Genomic DNA, 19,738 nt, shown 5'->3' with positions numbered 1-19,738 from the left:
ACGTGGGGGTCGAATCTGCTGGGGCCCCGTGCACCAATCTGCCCATTGCGGCAAGTCCGGTTGTTATAACAGGAGACATGGGCGATGTGTCCGCATCCGTAGGAGAAGGAGGCGAGTAGAGCTGCTCCGACAGATGATGGTCATCCGGTTCCTGCATGGGCACGTCTCCTGGTGGCATACGTTCTTGTGGTGGCACTGATATGATGGTGAGAGGACTGCAATGTGAGTAATGAGAGATTCCAGTATCCCGAGTACCAGGTAGAGCCGAAGGTGGTGTAGCGGCATCCGGAACAGGCATTGACGGCACACGAGGCTGAAGCTGGTCCGAATGACGCACTGCAACACCTGTGTCCGTCTGGATTTCATACAGGCATTGGCCACGGTGTCGTAAGATGCGGCCAGGACTCCATTTTGGCCGCCTGCCATATCCCTGTACTCATACAAGGTCATTGGCAGTGATCCGGCCAAGCGAAGGCACCCGCGGCCGTGAGGTGGAAGGCCGCAGAAGATGAAGTAACGTGCGGGGCTGTTGGCTGTTTAAGAGTTCAACCGGGCTGTGGTCGCCCATGGGGGTGAAATGGTAAAAAGCCAGAAATTGGAGAAGCACATCAGCAGCAGCAGAAGAAGTCAGGAGTTTCCTCATCTGAGCCTTAAATGTGCAGCCCAGTCGTTCAGCCTCACCGTTTGACTGTGGATGGAACGGAGTGGCTGTGACATGCATGATGCTGTGATGGCCACAAAAATCCTCAAAATCGGAAGAGGAAAATTGCGGACCATTATCAGTAACAAGAGTAGAGGGAAGGCCTTCCAAAGAGAAAATGCGAGCTAGAGCATTGGTGGTTGCCACGGTGGTAGGCGACGTGCAACAGACAATGAAAGGAAAGTTAGAGTAGGCGTCAATAATGAGAAGCCAATATGTACCTAAAAAAGGTCCCACGAAGTCAGCATGAATACGCTCCCAGGGCTTCTCAGGCGAAGGCCATGGTGACAAAGATGACTTCGGGGTGGCGGCCTGTGACGCACAAAGGCCGCAGGCAGTGACCATGTGTGCGATTTCAGAGTCGATGCCGGGCCAGTACACATGACGGCGCGCCAGAGATTTTGTGCGAGAGACACCCCAGTGCCCTTGGTGAAGGAGGCACAAGACCGAAGCATGCAAAGACGCAGGTACCACAACACGTAATGAAGCATTTTCGGTGGAAAGAAGGATAACACCATCCCTAGCCGTGAGGCGGTAACGCAAAGCGTAGTAGTTCCACAATGGATCAGAAGTCTTAGCAGACAGACAATCTGGCCAACCCTTCTGAATACACCGTAAAACCCAGGACACAGTAGGGTCAGAACTCGTAGCATCCGCCAGCCCGTCCCCAGTGATGGGGAACCCGCCCACAACCCGCTGCTCGGCATCATCCAGTTGGAAACATATAAGTTCGTCCCTATCGAATGCCAGGTCAGGACCCATGGGAAGGTGAGACAGTGCATCAGCATTCACATGTTGAGCTGTCGGCCAGAAATGAATCTTATAATTGAAATGAGACAAGTAAAGAGCCCAATGCTGGAGGCGGTGTGCAGCCTTGTCGGGAAGTGACGTTGATGGATGAAACAAGGAAACAAGTGGTTTGTGATCCGTGACAAAATGAAATTTGGATCCATAGAGAAAAACACCAAACTTATAAAGAGCATAAATAATGGCCAAAGCTTCTTTTTCAATTTGAGAGTACCTTTGTTGGGCATCCGTGAGTGTTTTGGAGGCATAAGCAATGGGTTGTTCAGAACCGTCAGAAAAATGGTGTGCAAGGACTGCACCGACCCCGTATTGAGAGGTGTCCATGGCAAGAACAAGATGTTGGCCAGGTCAATAAGTAGCCAGGCATGGGGCCTGTTTCAGCATAGTCTTCAATTTCCGGAAAGCTGTATTGCATGACACAGACCAGAGAAGAGGCACGTTTTTATGTAACAGGCGATGCAACGGCTGAGCCACCGAAGCAGCAGACAGTTAAACTTGTGATAGTATGCTATTTTCCCCAAGAAGGCTTGCAGTTCCTGAAAAGATGTAGGGCAAGAAAGGGCATCGATCGCAGCGACAGTTTGATGAAGCGGTCGAATACCATCTCGAGAGAGTTGAAACCCCAAGTACATGATACATGCCTGAAAAAATTTTGATTTCTGAAGATTACACTTAAGACTGGCAGTCTATAAGACATGAAAAAGTGTGTGGAGATTTTGAAGATGTTCGTCAGTGGTGGAGCCAGTGACAACAATGTTGTCCTGGTAATTTATACACCCAGGGACAGTGAGCAATAATTGTTCCAAGAATCGCTGAAAGAGAGCAGGGGTGCTGGCAACCCCAAATGGCAATCGTTGGTATTGATAGAGGCCGAAAGGCGTGTTAAGGACCAGAAACTGCCAGGAAGCAGCATCAAGAGGAAGTTGATGATAAGCTTCTGACAGGTCAAGTTTAGAAAAATACTGGCCTCCAGCAAGTTTAGTGAACAATTCTTCAGGTCGAGGCATAGGGTAAGTGTCGATAACGCATTGAGCATTTACAGTGGCTTTTAAATCACCACAGAGATGAATATCACCATTTGGCTTAGCAACGCCAACGACAGGAGAATCTGGAAGTGAGAGGAAGCGAGACCCCTGAAGCAGTGAGACGATCCAGCTCTCGTTTGACTTGATCACAAAGGGCCACAGGAATGGGCCAAGACCGAAAAAACTTAGGCCGAGCAGTAGATTTGAGCATGATATGAGCTTCAAAGTCATTTGCACGGCCCAACCCAGGAGAAAAAAGGGTCGAAAATGTCATCAACAAGGAATCCAATTGAGCATAAGGAATAGTATCAGAGACGATGTTGACAGAGTCATCTATGGAGAACCCAAAACGCGAATGGCATCAAAACCAAAAAGATTCTCTGCGTTACTATGGTCGACCACAAATATGGGAACAGTGCGAACGATAGATTTGTGAGATACCTCAGCATTAAATTGTCCCAAGAGAGAAATCTTCCATTTATTGTAGGTCCGTAATTGCCTAGTGACAGGTGACAGGAATGGAGAACCCAACTGAAGATACGTCTGAGAATTGATGATAGTGGCAGCAGAACCAGTATCCACCTGCATGCGAAGTATTTGGACAGTGAGGAATAACTTCCCTGAAAGGGAAGAAGTACAATTGACAGACAACACAGAATCAGAATAAGCGTCATGTTCATGAACATCATGTATTTGCAAACGGATGACACATGACCCTGTTTTTTGCATTTGTGACACACGACCCAATGTTGCGGACAATCTTCTCATGAATGTTTCGTAAAACACTGTGGACATGAAGGAAGATGGCGTGGGTTTTGCTGCAGTTTCTTAGAGGTTTGTTTACGGTAAGGCCAAGGCTGCGCTTGCGAGTGCACTGCCGCCACGTCAGCCGGCGGGGACACACCACACGCTTCATCAACATTGCACAGAGGTTGTATTTCCCCGACGTCGCCCTATGCCTCTATTTGCGCTCCAGCGGCGCGAGAAATTTCAAAAGACTGAGCGATGGATAGGACTTCATCTAGAGTCAGATTTGCCAACTGAAGGGCACATTGCCTAACTTCTTTGTCAGGCACCGATAGGATAATAGCATCCCATACCACGGAATCGGCGTAGGATTCTTTGTGAACTTCAGTAAGAAATTGACACTTTCTACTGAGGCCGTGAAGTTCAGCAGCCAAACCACGATAGGATTGATTTGGTTGTTTTTGACAACAATAAAAGGCAACACAAGAGGCTACCACATTCATTTGCTTTTGAAAATAGACGGACAGAAGGGAGCACATTTCAGCAAAGGACAAAGATGCAGGATCTTTCAAAGGAGCCAATTGCGACAACAACGGATACATTTGAGGTGAAATCCATGAAAGGAACAGAGACTTACATGTTTGTTCGTCCGCGACATGAAATGCCAAGAAGTGCTGTCGAAGACGTTTTTCGTAATCAGACCAGTCTTCCACCGTCTCATCATAAGGAGCAAAAGGAGGTAGAGACAATGACGAGAGATGCCCCGCATTTGATGACGCAACAAAATCACGAATCGCATTTGTGAGAAGCGTTTGCTGTTCTATGAGACCTTGCAATAGTTGCTCTAAAGTAGCCATCGAAACATGTGGGTCAATGATGGAAAAGAAAAATGCCATCCTCGTCGCCCATTGTTATAACTTCAAGTTGAACAAATATCTTTCAAGGAAGATGCAATACATGAAAGTCACAGATCAAGTAAACAGAGTACGACGTGTGTACACTTTATCAGTAAAATCATAACTGAGTCCGAGTCTAGCAGCCGCTGGCTGGCTGGCCGCTTAGGTGGCGCTGGTGCTGCATGGATGGCAGACAGCGCCCGCCGCATGTAGAGGACATGCGTAACTGCGCGACGGCACTTTGAAAGATCGGCAAGTCACAACAGTTGCCTTTTTTTACTGTCAAACACAACTGGTTTTGTGTGGCTTCAATATTTGTGTTCCCCTCATCTGTGATTTTCTTTATCTGTTCCTCTACTAAATCATGATGGTTGTTAGAAGAATCTACCTTCTGTTTTAACTCCATAATGTTATGTTAACTTCAGAAAGTACTTCATGTTAACTTGTCTCTTTCATATCACTCAATTTTTTGTCGATTTCAGTGCGAAAAGTTTTGGCTAAGTCATTGAATTTCTGTGAGGCCATGTCTTGCTAACCCTTGAATACTTGTTTTTGTTCTTGTTTCATTGTATTTAGATCTTGTGTAACAGTGTTTTGTTGCTGTTTTACCATGTTCATATCTTGTGTCAAATTATCAATTTTGGTATTCATATCTTGTTTCATACCACTGAAATTTGTGTTGATACTATCTAATTTCGTGTTTATATTAGATAATAACTGCCAAAGCAGTGGGCCAGTTGTACTACTGTGGCTGCTGTCAGCAGAACTTTCGAAATTAATGTTTGTGTTGTGAACAAGTGTCTTGTCAAGATTCATATTTGTATCACTCTATATTATTTCATTCATGAGCGGTACATCACTCTGGGAGATGAATGACATTGTCTCATCAATTGTTAACATTGTGTCATCAAGGCTATTGTGGTGTGAAGCATCACTGTCATTTGTCACACCTACAACACTCATCTCTGACCTACTTAAACTTTCTGCTATAGGCATGCATGGCACCTGAACTTCAATTGTTCAATCACACAATTCTATGCCATCTTGGCTGATTGCATTTTCATTATTGCTATCAACAATGGACATATATATCCCTCGGCCATGTTGCATGAATATGCAAAAATAAAAATTTCATAAAAAATGTCAAAATTTCATATGCTAATTATTACACTTGATAATTGTAATTTACATGATGTCAAAGCCTGTTTTCTGTCTATAAGGATATGCAAACTTAAGTGTCACAGTCCTTTATGTCTCGCTGTCAATGCATATCACATATCTCAGTGAAAAATTTCTGTAAATTTTCCACCATAAAATTCAAGGAAGGGAATAATGAAGAAAAGGTTTCTATCTACATCGAAAGAGGTGCTACCAAGCATAACCATGCAAGAAACTTGCATAGCTGTCCTGCCTTTGCTGCACCAAACAAATTTTACGTAACCTGCGACCAATTCTTAATTCTTTCCGAAATTTCTTCTCAATTTTTGCCTTTTTGCTTTACCTGTTCCCCATTATGATTCATGCAAACAGAAAATACACACAATTAGTTTTTATGACTAATAACAATGCCATAGAAATTTCTTACTATAAGAACAGTTAACAAACCGTACTTATAACCGGTGCTCTGAAGTCGTGGAAAAAAAAATTTAAAGTATAGTATAATTGCATTATTAGTAAATGTTTCGTGTGTAGGAAGTTGTGCTATTCAGACTTCCTATCTTACATTTCAATTGAAGATGCAGGCAGCCCACTCCAAGGACACCAGTGCATCTCAAAAATGAAGAAAATCCTCCCAACTTGGCTCCATTTCACTTCAATAATAATACTTAATACTATTGTTAAGTATTCTCCTATTGAGAATCACGAATAATACATAACACTCGTAGCACATCATACTTTGAGCAATACATCTTAACCATCCTTCTACTTACGAGAGAAAGAAACAAAATCATGTACAAAGAAAAGTGAATGATTTTTTTCTTCATTTGTCTGTGCCTTACCGCACATCCATAATTAATGTCTCTGCCGATGTTTATGGTCAATTGCTGTTTTTTTTTTTTTAAATAAATTTTAACTTTGCCATATCCGGGAGTTTTCACCATGTACCCAAACATAAGTCATGTTTTCTGCTTCACAAAACAGATAGAGGTCAATGCACCTGAAGAAACATAAGTGATACTTTGCAGTCGTGCCTGAGAACATAAGGGATAAGGGCACTATTATAATCTGGGGAATATTATTCTGGCAGTTTCTAGAAACATTAAACCATACATAAAGTCTTATAGATAATTTTTATAACAAATCTATCCTCTGACATCATGACCTCCTGTACATTAAGAGTGTCTTTCCCTGGAAGGGATATATATTTGAGTAGTCATCATGTGAATAGACATGTCCACAAATGGCTGGAAGCATATTACTGCTTTTCTAAAGCTAAGTGGAAGAATGAACAATACAGCTGCTGGTAATTAGAAGATTACAGTTCTCTAGCTACCTAACACATCCAAATAATAACCACTTTTTGCATATAGTTTACTTTCATAACAATACTCATACACACATTGACGAAATTTGTTTATTTCGATAAATTCATAATTCATACGACTTTTTTTTTGTTATGCCTCTCAAGAGAGAGAGAGAGAGAGAGAGAGAGAATAGCTGAAACGAGGTTTTCTACAATATGCATCACATGTTAGCCCTCAATGACAAAATTCTGACTGCATATCCTCATGGAGCACTTCTGGATAAACACATTGACTGCTGTAGATATAGTGATAGAGATTTTAATGCCAAAGACACAGTATTAGCCATGAGGTACTGCTGCACCAAGCAGTGGTGCTGTGGCTGACGATGGCTCTGGCAGTCAATGCGTTAAATGTTAAAATGTAGTCTGATCTTTCCAGCTTCCTCTCATTCACTCCAGAGTTATGTTGTTGTAGTTGCCACTCTGAAGAACGGGTTTGATGTAGCCGTCCAAACTATTCTGTGCAAGTCTTTTCATATTTCCACAACTTTTTCCACTCTACATCCATTTGAATCTGCATATTGCATTCAAGTACTAGTCTTCCTCTGTGATTGCTAACTGCCACACTTCCCTCAATTACAAAATTAACTCTTCTTTGAGGCCTCATAATGTGTCCTATGAAGTAATCATTTCTCTTAGTTGATGTTGGCTGCCGCACAAACATTGAGGGATATTTCACACCAGGCCTGGCGAAGAACATGGCTTTAGGTGTGAGGCTCTGCTGCAACCACCAGCAGCCACAGAGTGTCTGATGTGAAGTTCTTCTGTGACCACAGGGGACCTCATGGCAGTCAGTGTGTTAAATTTATTTTGTCCCCAGTATGATTCAGTACCTCCTCATTAGTTGTTCGATCCACTCAGATAATCTTCAGTATTCTTCTGCAGCAGCATATTTCAAAAGTTTCTATTCTCATCTTACCTGTACTGTTCATAACTCACATTTCTCCTCCATACAAAATTCCTGAGTTTACACAGAACTACTGTCTCACTACAATTAAGAGAATCATTTCAACGGTTACTGAAATAAAACTACATGTTGACTGCCACAGCATAGTGATGGATGTTTCACTGCCAGGCCAGGCCACAGATGGGCACACAGTGTTAGATTTAATATTCTGCTGTGGCTACCAGTAGCCAAGGGGCAGGCAACATGCTAAGCAGCCTCTCATTTTTCATGTGTAACAGGTTTTAATACTTGTTCATTCAATTAATGATTGCTTTACTTTTCATTTCATTTCAAACAAATTTTTACATGTTCACTTTTTTCTACCTCAAATGGAAGGTCAGTGCAGTAGTATTCAAAACCAGCAGTATAAAACATGGTGTAACTGCACTAACAAGCACACACACTCACACCCCAAAAGCACAGGTACTTCTAGCCACTGCTTGTTTTCCCCTACCAATGCACTTTTCCAAAGTGGTGTGCAAGTAAGACGACAATGCTGCCTATTAAAATTTCAACATCAAGAAGTTGGCACACAACAAATGTCAAATTGACAAGAAGCTTACTTATATACTTGGATAAAGCAATGATTAGTATTCCAGTGCAATTACCTAAAGTAGGAATAGAATTATGTAAATTTTCTATATAAGGACAGAGAGTGCAGCAGTTCCTCATTGAGAAATTGCTTTTGGATATTGTTTGTAAGTGAGAAATTCACAATATGCCTCACATAAGAATAAGTAATGTATACCAGCACATTTCAGAATGAAAAAGCAGCAGGATCATCCCACATCAAGACTGCAGTTTATTGTTCAGTAACATTGCTGCCTGTGTTTTGTTTGTGATCCCACTATCATCAAGTGAACATGGAATCAGAGGGTTCATGGAGGCCATGCTCCATGTCCAGCTAGACCTCAGTGACTAGTACTGTGTGGACAGGCATAACATTTGCTAAGCCATGCAGAACTGTACATTGAGCTTTAATTGGCTTATTGGACAGCTTGTCAACATGTTGACTGTTATCAAGTCGCAGCTGAGATTTACATCTGACACCTGACACCGTGTGGCTGCCAGTAACCAAACTTTGCACTCTGTTCAGTGCAATTCAGATTCGGATGGTACATGAAGTTGGGTAAAATAAATGAAATTCTGTTGTGTCCAACAGCAGCCTCATTGCAGTCACCATGTTAATGAAAAAACAGACACCAAATTCAAATAGGAGTAAGCTCAGAATTTGCTGTCAATGAACAGACTTGAACTTACTGGATCAATGAATGTAGAGAGAGGATTCAGTGATCACAGACCTATTATAACTTTGTTGATCACTAATTTTAATAAAAATTTTGTAAAAACTACACAAGCAATCAGCTGAAAAAAGTCAGATCTAGGCAAGAAAATGTAGAGGATATCTGGCAGAATTCAGACATATTCCACATGGTGGACAAGAAGGTACTATGAAAGACAGTGAAGGACAAGAAGGAAAATGCAGATCAAAACAAAGCCTAATTCTTGCTGACAAAACAAAAGCTGGAAAAAGTCAGAACAAGCATAGTGACAGCTGTGTGAGAAGCATTTAATTAATTTGAAAGCAAGAGTTTATTTGCAAATTCCCAAAATAAGAAGAAAAAAAGAAAAAAGAAAAATCCTATGCAAAATCAGTTAATGGAATGAAGTTGTCTGTTCAAATGCTGATTCATTATGAAAACACTGACTGTGAAGATGACAAAATGAAGACCAAAAGAACAAACTCTGTCTTTCAAAATTGCTTTAACAAAGAAGATCATAACTCAGTTCCTACATTTGTCTATTGCCCCAGTGCAAAAATGATAGGTAAGGAAATAAGTAAGACTGGGTAAAAAAGCTAAAACTGCTTGAGAGAGGAAAGGTAACATGGCATACTGCAACACCTGTTAAGATTTTACACTGAATATGCAGAGCTGGCTGCTTATCCAGTGTCATCAGTTTGAGGCTTGGCAGTGATATTGGTGTCCGCTATCCACACTCACTGTACTCTTCATCCACAATTGAGTAAATTAAAATAATTAAAGAATATGTGAGCAAGTAATAGCATACATAGTTGTATAGAGAGTATAATTAGATTAATGGAGGTAGTGCCATGGTATGAGGCAGTGTTTGTGACAAAGCAAGCTGGGATCTCTTTACATCTCCTCTTGTTTTGTCCTTTTCACTTTTTTGCCTAACTATCATTAACATGCATTCATATAATCTGTAATTCCATAAAAGAGAAAAGAATATAGCACCAGGTCTAATTTTGTACTTAGTTTTGTGTGTGTAATTAATTTCCTAATTTATTTTGACTATTCCCAGTTAAAATCTTTTGTTATAGGCTGAAATCAGTAATTGTTTCGTAACTTAGATTCAATTGTTGACTTATAAACAAATATAAATTGTGTGCCCAATATAAACATTTGGAAGAAGGACTATTAGGATTCTTAAAGTATTTATTTAGCTCCATTCGAAAACATATGAGCAAATCCAACTCTTAATTAATTCCAAAATAATTACTAGGTTTGTCAAAAATATTGTTTGTATAAATATATCTGTAATATCATTATTTAAACAAATAATTCAGCCTAACCTTTGTTGTAGAAGAAACTGATAAAAAAAAGAAAGCATTTTTTGATGTATTCAGATAACTGAATGAGTTATGTTTTAATTGTAATTTCTGTAACTTAAACATCAAACAATGTATAGTTTCACTACCTATTATTGAGAGGATATATAAAGGATCAAATTTTGGTGTTGATGCAGTCAGTCTGCGCCTGATTTTCAGAGGGATATTATGAACTGTTTCAAGTAACAACAATGCATCAACTTAACAGTGGAATTAGTGTAACACAAATAGGCCATGGGTTAAAACAATGACAGTGTCTGTTCAATTCATTTGAGAAATAGTGCCACACATACCTTATTATTCTGCAAGAACTGTGAACTGTGTAGTTAGGTTTTTACAGCTCATAGATGTTCAACAGCAAACATTGTAGCAGTATGCTGATATTTGCCTGCAAGCTATTAATGAGGCTTATCTACATTTATCAATAGTGAACTAGCTGTATAACTAATATTGGGGGGAGGGGGGGGGGGTTGTAAACAGTGAAAGTAAAGGACTGTAAAATGCAACTGTGCAACTGTCGGCTACATCATTTACAGTATCAGTGTTGAACTTCCACCCCCCATTTTTCACCCAGTATAACAATGCAGTACGTCGACACCGAGGACCATCAACGAAAAAATAATGCAGGTGAATGTCACATGTTGGCTGAGAAACACAAGTCATCGCTGGTGCGCTGACATAGCCAACACTACTGCAAGTTTTGAAGGTAGGTGGATGGATACAAATTGGTTTCTAACCCCAAAATAATGGGTAGTTTGAGGGAGTGGACCCCTTCTTTTGAAACAGTTGGATGAATCCGGAGTAACATAAAAAGTCAGGGAAAAGTAAGGCCATATAATGATATAGATTCTAAGAGTTAGGAGAGAGGTTAAATTCTGGAAGAGAGCACACTGCAAGGATCTCACTTTGAAGTATTGATGTAAGGTATTCTAATATAAAAAACATTCATAGACATCTGAAGTGATAGCATAATAAGCCTTGGCTTTGAGCATATTACATAAATATTGTCGTCAAAAGTCAAATTGCACAGGAAGTGAATTTGTTTGGTGATTATAAGTGAATTTTTTTTTTGTGATTATAAGTGATTTTGACTTGGTGACATTCTCTGAGACCTAGATGATGTCAAAGCTGTATTTAGGCAAGTGCAAGATGTGCAACTGCACAGGACAGAAAAATTTTTGGAGCGGCAACATGTTGTCATTAAAGAAAAAGGTTTAAATATAATTTTAATGTTCACTGCATCAACATTCAGGCATTCAATAACTTATTTGTAAAGTGTTGAGGAGTATTTATACCTCTCATTGAACTCATATTTTACTACTAGTCCACCTGTAAAGTGTCTTCCATGAACAAGTGCATTAAGGCTCTCTCAAACAGGGAGCATGCAACTTGCAAAGGCGTCTGCCACGGTCTCTGTGTTGTATACCTTGGCATCATCCTCATCAAACAGAAAGTGGGTACCTGTGGTACACTGCCCTTTCCTGTGGCTTGCAGCTGGCAGGTTGGGGTTTCCTGTGGGTGCATGCAATTGTATTTTTGTACAATATATGACATTGTTATTACAAAAATGTGATGCAAAAGACGGCAACAAAGAAGAAAGTTGACGCATGTGTATTCATCCAGCTGGTTTCCATTGTTTATAAAGAAATGAGCAGTTACATTATATAGTACCAGATGAATATTTTAATGTACAACACCCATCAATTGAAACAATAATATGCTCACTCAAACTAGTGGTGCCATTGTAGTACAGTTTAAGCTACTTTGATAGTAGCTTCTGCAGTATCAATTGTAATATCACGGTAGGGCATAAAGTGACTGAGTATACCAAAGGCATTTTACACCACAAGAAGGCACCTCCATATTTGAAAATTGCTTATGAAGGCTCTTCCAAAACAGGGGTACCAGTTATGTGTGAAATTTAAACCCTTCAACACCTTTCAGCTCATGAGTGACAGGCCCGTTTATGCCTGGCAATGGTTTTGCAGGCATAATACATTTTCCTTGTCTGAATTCGCAGAAAGATGCAGATTTTTCAAAAATTGTGGTGTATATCATAGCTGGCCACATGAATAATCACAGAGTTGTAATCATGATCAGTAACTGTTAGCAGAACAATCAAAAATAAGTTTTTGTAACAAAAATAATTTGAGCCACTGTTTTTAGGAGACTTAATTCTAACATGCTTCCCATCTATCTGCCAGTGCAGTTATGAAACTACCACCATTCCATCAATCCCAAGTCAACTTTCTTCCAGAGTTCCTCTTATAGTTGAGGTAAACACAGTGGTTGACATACATGTTTGACTAAGCTGGAGGCAGTTGTCCTTCCCATGTGGAATTGTGGCGGCAGCACCGTCCAACGCACGAAGGACTGAACTACGGCACTGCCGACACCAGTAGGGGCAGCTGTACCGTTATGCGGAATTTCGGCAACGGTGCGTTGCACACCGGACCGCAAGGGAACAAAGCTGCCACCAGTGCGAGCTAGTCGACGCGACGCGACACACGTCTCCCCAGTTCTTCCGCCGCGGACCACGTGCGTCGAGTCAACGTGACTCCGCCGTAAATGCGTACGCGCGGTCGTAAACGCAGTCGCCGTTAAATTGTCTTTCGTTTCTTCGCGGACGTTACGGCGCCTCCGGTCGCGCCAAGAGCAGAACATTCTGTGACGCGGTCTTTTGTTTCGCTCGGTCCACGCGGTCGCGCCACGGCTCGTCACTGGAGTGTACACCCTCCGGGATCGGTGACCGAGCCGTGCCGCCAGTGCAACGCGCCTATGTAGACGGACATTAGCGAAGTATATTATTTGTCATTTATTGTAACGGCAGGAAAAATAAATGTGTCCTGTCCAGAAACCGCTTTAGTCATTTATTGCCACAAAGCCTCTCCCATGAGCATAGTGCGTGGGCGCGGCGATAAATGCCGGTTCACTGCACATGAGCGACTGTAAGCGGAGATACAACACGTTCTCCCTTCACTGATGACCCCGACGTGATCTGAGGCTAAAAAAAACACGTGGTGACAAACGTTCGTCGGTACGAGAGACGTGGAACCGCGAGTGGGCTTGCGCGCATACGCCCGCGCCGAACAGTGCTCCGTAGTAATTTTTTTTTAACTAACTTTTTTTGTATTGTTTTTGTTTGCGTATATTTTGATCGCGGACTGCTTAGTGTTATTTTTTTCTTTTCGTGTGTTTCCCTTGTGTTATTTTGACTGTGTGCTTTCCTCTTGTACGAGGATTCGACTCTGAACTAAGATGGCGACACTAGAGGAGTTGCGAAAGACCGTCGAAGAACTGCTCGCACGCAACACGAGGCTAGAGAATGAGCTACAGGCACGGACTACACGCGCGGACGCCGCGCAGCCGCAGACAGCTCAGGACAATGTTGGCGCGCAAATCCCCGCCACACCGACGCCTCCTACGACCGCCGGAACGCCGACAAGCGCTGGACGGGCATTGATCAGGCTGCCTCCCTTTTGGCCGCGCGACCCCGTGATGTGGTTCAGCCAGGTTGAGGCGGTATTTATGAGCAACCACGTGACCTGCGACCTGGCGAAATTTGGGCACGTAGTGAGCCAGCTGGACCAGAACTATGCGGCCGAAGTGCAGGATATAATCACCGCCCCACCGACGCAGTCGAGCTACAAACGGCTCAAGGAAGAGCTGATCCGGCGGATTTCGTCGTCAGAGGAACAGCGTGTGCACCAACTGCTGCGGCAAGAGGAATGCGGCGATCGGAGGCCCTCGCAATTTCTGCGCCACTTGCGGAGCCTCACGCAGTCCGATATGGTGCCAGATTCGCTGTTGCGCACTATCTGGGTGCGCAGCCTCCCAGCTCAGGTGCAGGCAGTGATAGCCGCACAGACGGAGATGCAGCTGGACGCCGTCGCTAACTTGGCCGACAGGGTGCACGACGCGCTGACAACGGCGCCTAGGACCGCGGCTGCGGCAGCTTACGACTCCGTCCCCCCACCTCCGTGGCGGCCAGCGCCTCCCGCACCCGCATCGGATGCCGACCTGCACCAGCTAGTGCAAAACTTGACCGCACAGGTGGCAGCTCTCTCGACGCAAGTCGACCGGTTGGCGCGCTCGCAGCAAGAGGGCAGCACGCGCCGCAGCGGCAGCAGACCGGGCGACAGGCGGCGTGGCTCGCGCAGCCAGCAACGCAGCAACAGCCGCTCCAACGGTACCCCGCCGACATCACACCACGCACAAAGCGGCTACTGCTGGTACCACGCCCGCTTCGGCAACGAAGCAACCAGGTGCCGCGCTCCTTGCTCGCACCCAAACGCCAGCTGCGACCGGACCTAGGCGCACCCGGCTGCAATATGATATCGAAGCGTCTGTTTGTTGCGGAACGGGGGGCAGGCGTGAGGTACCTCGTCGACACGGGTTCGGACCTCTCGATCTTCCGCCGTTCTATGTTACGAGACCGCAGGCGGGCCGAGGCACTCTGCCTTACAGCGGCGAACAACTCCACTATTAAAACTTACGGCACACACAGCCGCAATATAGATCTGGGCCTACGGCGCACGTTCTCGTGGACTTTTACCGTGGCCGACGTCAATGAGCCGATCCTGGGCGCAGACTTTCTCGGCCACTACGGGCTACTAGCCGACATCGCAAACGGCCAGCTCATCGACGCCACGACTAAGTTAAAGATAGCGGGACAGCGCCGGCAGGCTGCATACTACAGCGTTAAACCCGTGAAGTGCCCCGGACCGTACGCTGACATTCTGGAACAATTCCCCGACCTCACCCGCCCAGCCGGTGCACCAAGAGACATCAAACATTCGACGGTGCACCACATTATAACCACACCCGGACCCCCCACATCGTGTCGCCCACGTCGACTCGCGCCGGACAGACTCGCAGCAGCAAAGGCAGAGTTCGAGGCCATGCTGCGGCAAGGCATTGTGCGACCATCGAGCAGCCCATGGTCATCGGCGTTGCATTTAGTGCCCAAGAAAGACAATTCGTGGCGCCCGTGTGGGGACTATCGCGCCCTTAATTCGCGAACGGTGCCGGACCGATACCCAGTCCCACACCTTCAAGACTTCAGCTACGCCTTGGCGGGCTGCGCGGTGTTCAGCAAGATTGACTGCGCAAAGGCGTACACCCAAATTCCGGTGGCGCCCGAAGACATCGAAAAAACAGCCATCGTAACGCCCTTTGGGCTTTTCGAAAGCCTGTTTATGACTTTCGGTCTTCGGAATGCTGCCCAGACTTGGCAGCGGTTCCTGGACGGCGTCTTGCGAGGCTTGCCATTTTGCTTCGCGTACCTCGACGACATCTTGGTGTATTCCAAGTCGCCCGAACTCCACCGCCGCCACTTAACGACCATCTTTCAGCGCCTGAGTGAAGCCGACATCGTCATTAACCCCGCTAAATGCGAGTTCGGCGTGACGGAAATTGAGTTCCTCGGCCATTTAATTACGCCCACCGGATCGACACCGCTACCGGAGAAAGTTAAGGCAATACAGAACATGCCGCGTCCGCAGACGCACAAAGAATTACGACGCTACCTCGGCATGTTGAACTTTTATCGTCGACACCTGCCCAACGCCGCAGCAGTGCAAGAGCCGCTGACTAAGGCGTTACAAGGTCCTACTTCAAAAGGAAAGACCCTCGTGAATTGGACAGACGCAATGGAGCAGAGCTTCACGGACTCAAAAAGGAATCTCGTGGAAGCGACGCTGCTCGCGCACCCGGTACATGACGCGGACTTAGCTGTAGTCGTGGACGCCAGCCAGGCCGCCATCGGCGCGGCGTTACAACAGCGCGTCGGCGGGAGTTGGCAGCCTCTCGGTTTTTTCTCTAAAAAGCTTTCCGATTCGCAACGTGCTTGGAGCGCTTATGACCGAGAGTTGCTTGCGGTGTACGCGGCGGTGAAATACTTCCGACCGTCCATAGAAGCCCGACAGTTCATCATTTTCACCGATCACAAACCCATTACCCACGCGTTCGAGAACAACCACACTAAGTGTTCACCGCGCCAACTCCAGCAGTTAGAGTACGTGTCGCAATTCACGACTGACATTCGACACATTTCGGGGATAGACAATATCGTCGCCGATTGTTTGTCCCGAGCGTGTGCCGTTATTTCACCCCCTGTGAACTTTGAGGACGTGGCCCAAGTACAGGAGAGTGACGAAGAACTACACGGCTTCCGTCACGACACTTCCAGCGGCCTGCAAATGGAGCTGGTGCCTGTCCCCGGCTCCGCACGGAAGATTTGGTGTGACACCTCAACCGGCACGCACCGACCGTTTCTCCCGGAGAAATTCCGACGCAGTGCCTTCGACCGTATCCACGGACTGTCACACCCCGGCACCAACACCACTGCGACGCTCGTGGCTGCGCGTTTCGTCTGGCCCGGGCTTCGGAAGGACTGGCGCGAATGGGCGCGCACTTGCACGTCATGTCAGCGCGCCAAAGTCGGGAGGCACACCCACGCACCCGTGGGCACCTTCCCGGACGCGACACGCCGATTTGCACACGTCCACGTGGACCTCGTCGGCCCGCTTCCTCTCTCACAAGGCAAGCGGTACCTCCTAACTATGGTGGACCGCTTCACTCGCTGGCCGGAAGCAACGCCCGTCGCGGACGTCACAGCCGAGACCGTCGCCACCGCATTCGTCGACACCTGGGTGGCACGCTTCGGATGTCCCAGTCACGTGACAACTGATCGCGGCCGCCAGTTTGACTGCGCGTTGTTCACGCACGTCGCCAGACTGTGTGGCACCCGGTTACACAGGACAACCAGCTACCATCCGGCGTCGAATGGCATGGTCGAACGGTTCCACAGGACTCTCAAAGCCGCTCTAACCTGCCACGACACCTCATGGCCAGAGGCGCTCCCACTGGTGCTGCTCGGCCTGCGAGTCACGCCGAAGGAGGAGATCGGCGCGTCACCTGCCGACCTCGTTTACGGGCAATCTCTGACAATCCCGGGCGATTTTGTCGAAGATGCAAGTCTCCCACGCGACGCCGTGGCACCCACTCTGGCGGAACGTCTGCGCAGTCACATGGCCGGCCTCCGAGCGCACGCACCGACGCGGCACGGCACCGGGGAGATATTCGTCCACGCCGACCTGCAGCGCTGCACGCACGTCATGTTGCGTACCGACGCAGTACGGCCACCTCTCCGACCGCCCTACAGTGGGCCGCACCGCGTGATCGCCCGAGGAGACAAAACGCTGGTCCTCGAGTGCAACGGAAAGCCGTCGACAGTGTCAGTCGACCGCGTCAAACCAGCCTACGTCTTGCCCGCTCCATCAGCCACGCATTTCTTCGACCCGGCAGAAGATCTGTTCACGGACGACACTCCCTCTGCCAGCGGTCAGACGGAACCCGCACCCGGAGCCGCCGGTGACGCACAGCTGCAGCCTGCTGTCATCGCGCCGCCACGTGCGCCTCCCTCCACCACGCCCAGGCAGCTGGTACGGCCGCCCGGACCGCGCCCACCACAGGCGCACCGGTCGCCCCCACCACAGCCGCCAGCGGACTACGTCACGCGCGCCGGCCGCCGCGACCGATTCAAACGGCCGTGCTGCGTCGCCAGCGCGCCACGACACCCAAACCGGCAATCACGCGTCTGAGCCGCCGAACGCCGTCAGAATTCGGCGCCCACGAGCCGCCGTCCGCTGTAGAGACCCGACCTCCAGCTGCAAGTGCCTTCGGCCGGTAACTCCAGTCGAGCGTTCGTCACAGCTCCTGGACCCGCGTTCGCGTCTTTTGCCTCCGCCGCGTCGGGCGTTGAGGCCGGATCGGCACCCGCGCCTGCTTACCTCATTCGCTTCTCCGTCGAGCTCCGGACATCGCGCACCACACCGCCCGGCTTGTCCGTAGTAGCTCCCGGACCCGCGTTCGAGTTCCGACGGTACCGCACTCGCGCAAGCGCCTTCGAGACGTCGCCACCAATGACCTGCAACGCGCGCCTTCACGCGCATCGCTACGGACAGTCGCAGCCAGTGCCTGCTGCCGCTGTCACTAGCCGCCAGCGCGAGGACACGCCCACCGCACGCTCGCCGGTCCGGCGCGTTGACGTCACGGGCCGCCGCCCTTCCGACGCCGACCGACCCCCCGCCAAAGCTGCCGCACTGCCATCACGCAGTGCACGAACTTTTAAACACACGCACGCCACCGAACGATCGCCGCGTTTTCGCAGCTACGGAGCTCCGCTCTCCAAGGGGGGATCTGTGTGGCGGCAGCACCGTCCAACGCACGAAGGACTGAACTACGGCACTGCCGACACCAGTAGGGGCAGCTGTACCGTTATGCGGAATTTCGGCAACGGTGCGTCGCACACCGGACCGCAAGGGAACAAAGCTGCCACCAGTGCGAGCTAGTCGACGCGATGCGACACACGTCTCCCCAGTTCTTCCGCCACGGACCACGTGCGTCGAGTCAACGTGACTCCGCCGTAAATGCGTACGCGCGGTCGTAAACGCAGTCGCCGTTAAATTGTCTTTCGTTTCTTCGCGGACGTTACGGCGCCTCCGGTCGCGCCAAGAGCAGAACATTCTGTGACGCGGTCTTTTGTCTCGCTCGGTCCACGCGGTCGCGCCACGGCTCGTCACTGGAGTGTACACCCTCCGGGATCGGTGACCGAGCCGTGCCGCCAGTGCAACGCGCCTATGTAGACGGACATTAGCGAAGTATATTATTTGTCATTTATTGTAACGGCAGGAAAAATAAATGTGTCCTGTCCAGAAACCGCTTTAGTCATTTATTGCCACAAAGCCTCTCCCATGAGCATAGTGCGTGGGCGCGGCGATAAATGCCGGTTCACTGCACATGAGCGACTGTAAGCGGAGATACAACACGTTCTCCCTTCAGAATTAAAAAGTGATGGAATGGTGTGAAACACCAATGGCCAAATATTTGGAACATAATGTGCTATTTGTTTGTAATAAATGCATCATATGATATAAAATAATTTGCATACAGTTTGACTAACAGGTGATGCTGATTGAGCAAAATGTAAGAACCTAAGAGACTCCTAAGGCAAAGGCAAATACTTAATATTCATAAAGCAAAGCACAGGTTCAGCCAAGAAGTATCATAAATGGCCATGGGCAGGACATTTGTAGTTTCTTCCTGACACACTGTCGCCACTTCAAGCACCATGAATCATTGAAGAGTCAGAGGAACCATTTCTTGAGAATGGAGATTGAGAGGAAGAAGCATAATTGAATCTGTAATGTCAATTCATCCAGCAAAAAAGCCAAAAAGAAAAGAAATAACTGAAGATGTAGCTGCAGTCACAAATTATCGACACACTACAGACAATGAGAGAGAGAGAGAGATCGCGAGCTCGACCATATGGCAACTTATTTTTTAGTTAGGCACACTCTTTCAAGACATTCATAGCTTAAACACAAATTCATTCAAAATGCAGCTGGCATCTTATTTGAAGAGACTGAATTTGTGATATTAAATGATGAAAAACAACC

At 46.9% G+C, this 19,738-nt stretch overlaps 1 protein-coding gene across 1 annotated transcript in view; it reads left to right on the top strand.

Annotated features, from left to right (window-relative positions):
- LOC124735050 (probable ATP-dependent DNA helicase HFM1) overlaps nucleotides 1–17,881 on the top strand; it is a 108,716-nt gene extending 90,835 nt beyond the window's left edge. The window contains exon 6 of the mRNA XM_047248558.1: nucleotides 17,586–17,881. Within this exon, the coding sequence (XP_047104514.1) occupies nucleotides 17,586–17,881 (296 nt within the window). The remainder of the gene's footprint in view (nucleotides 1–17,585) is intronic.
- Nucleotides 17,882–19,738: the final 1,857 nt, after the last annotated feature.

The sequence above is a fragment of the Schistocerca piceifrons genome, chromosome 1 (assembly GCF_021461385.2).
Source record: "Schistocerca piceifrons isolate TAMUIC-IGC-003096 chromosome 1, iqSchPice1.1, whole genome shotgun sequence".
NCBI classification, from domain to species: domain Eukaryota; kingdom Metazoa; phylum Arthropoda; class Insecta; order Orthoptera; family Acrididae; genus Schistocerca; species Schistocerca piceifrons.
The sequence above is the reverse complement of the archived record's forward strand: the minus strand, read 5'-3'. Positions and strand labels throughout refer to the sequence as shown.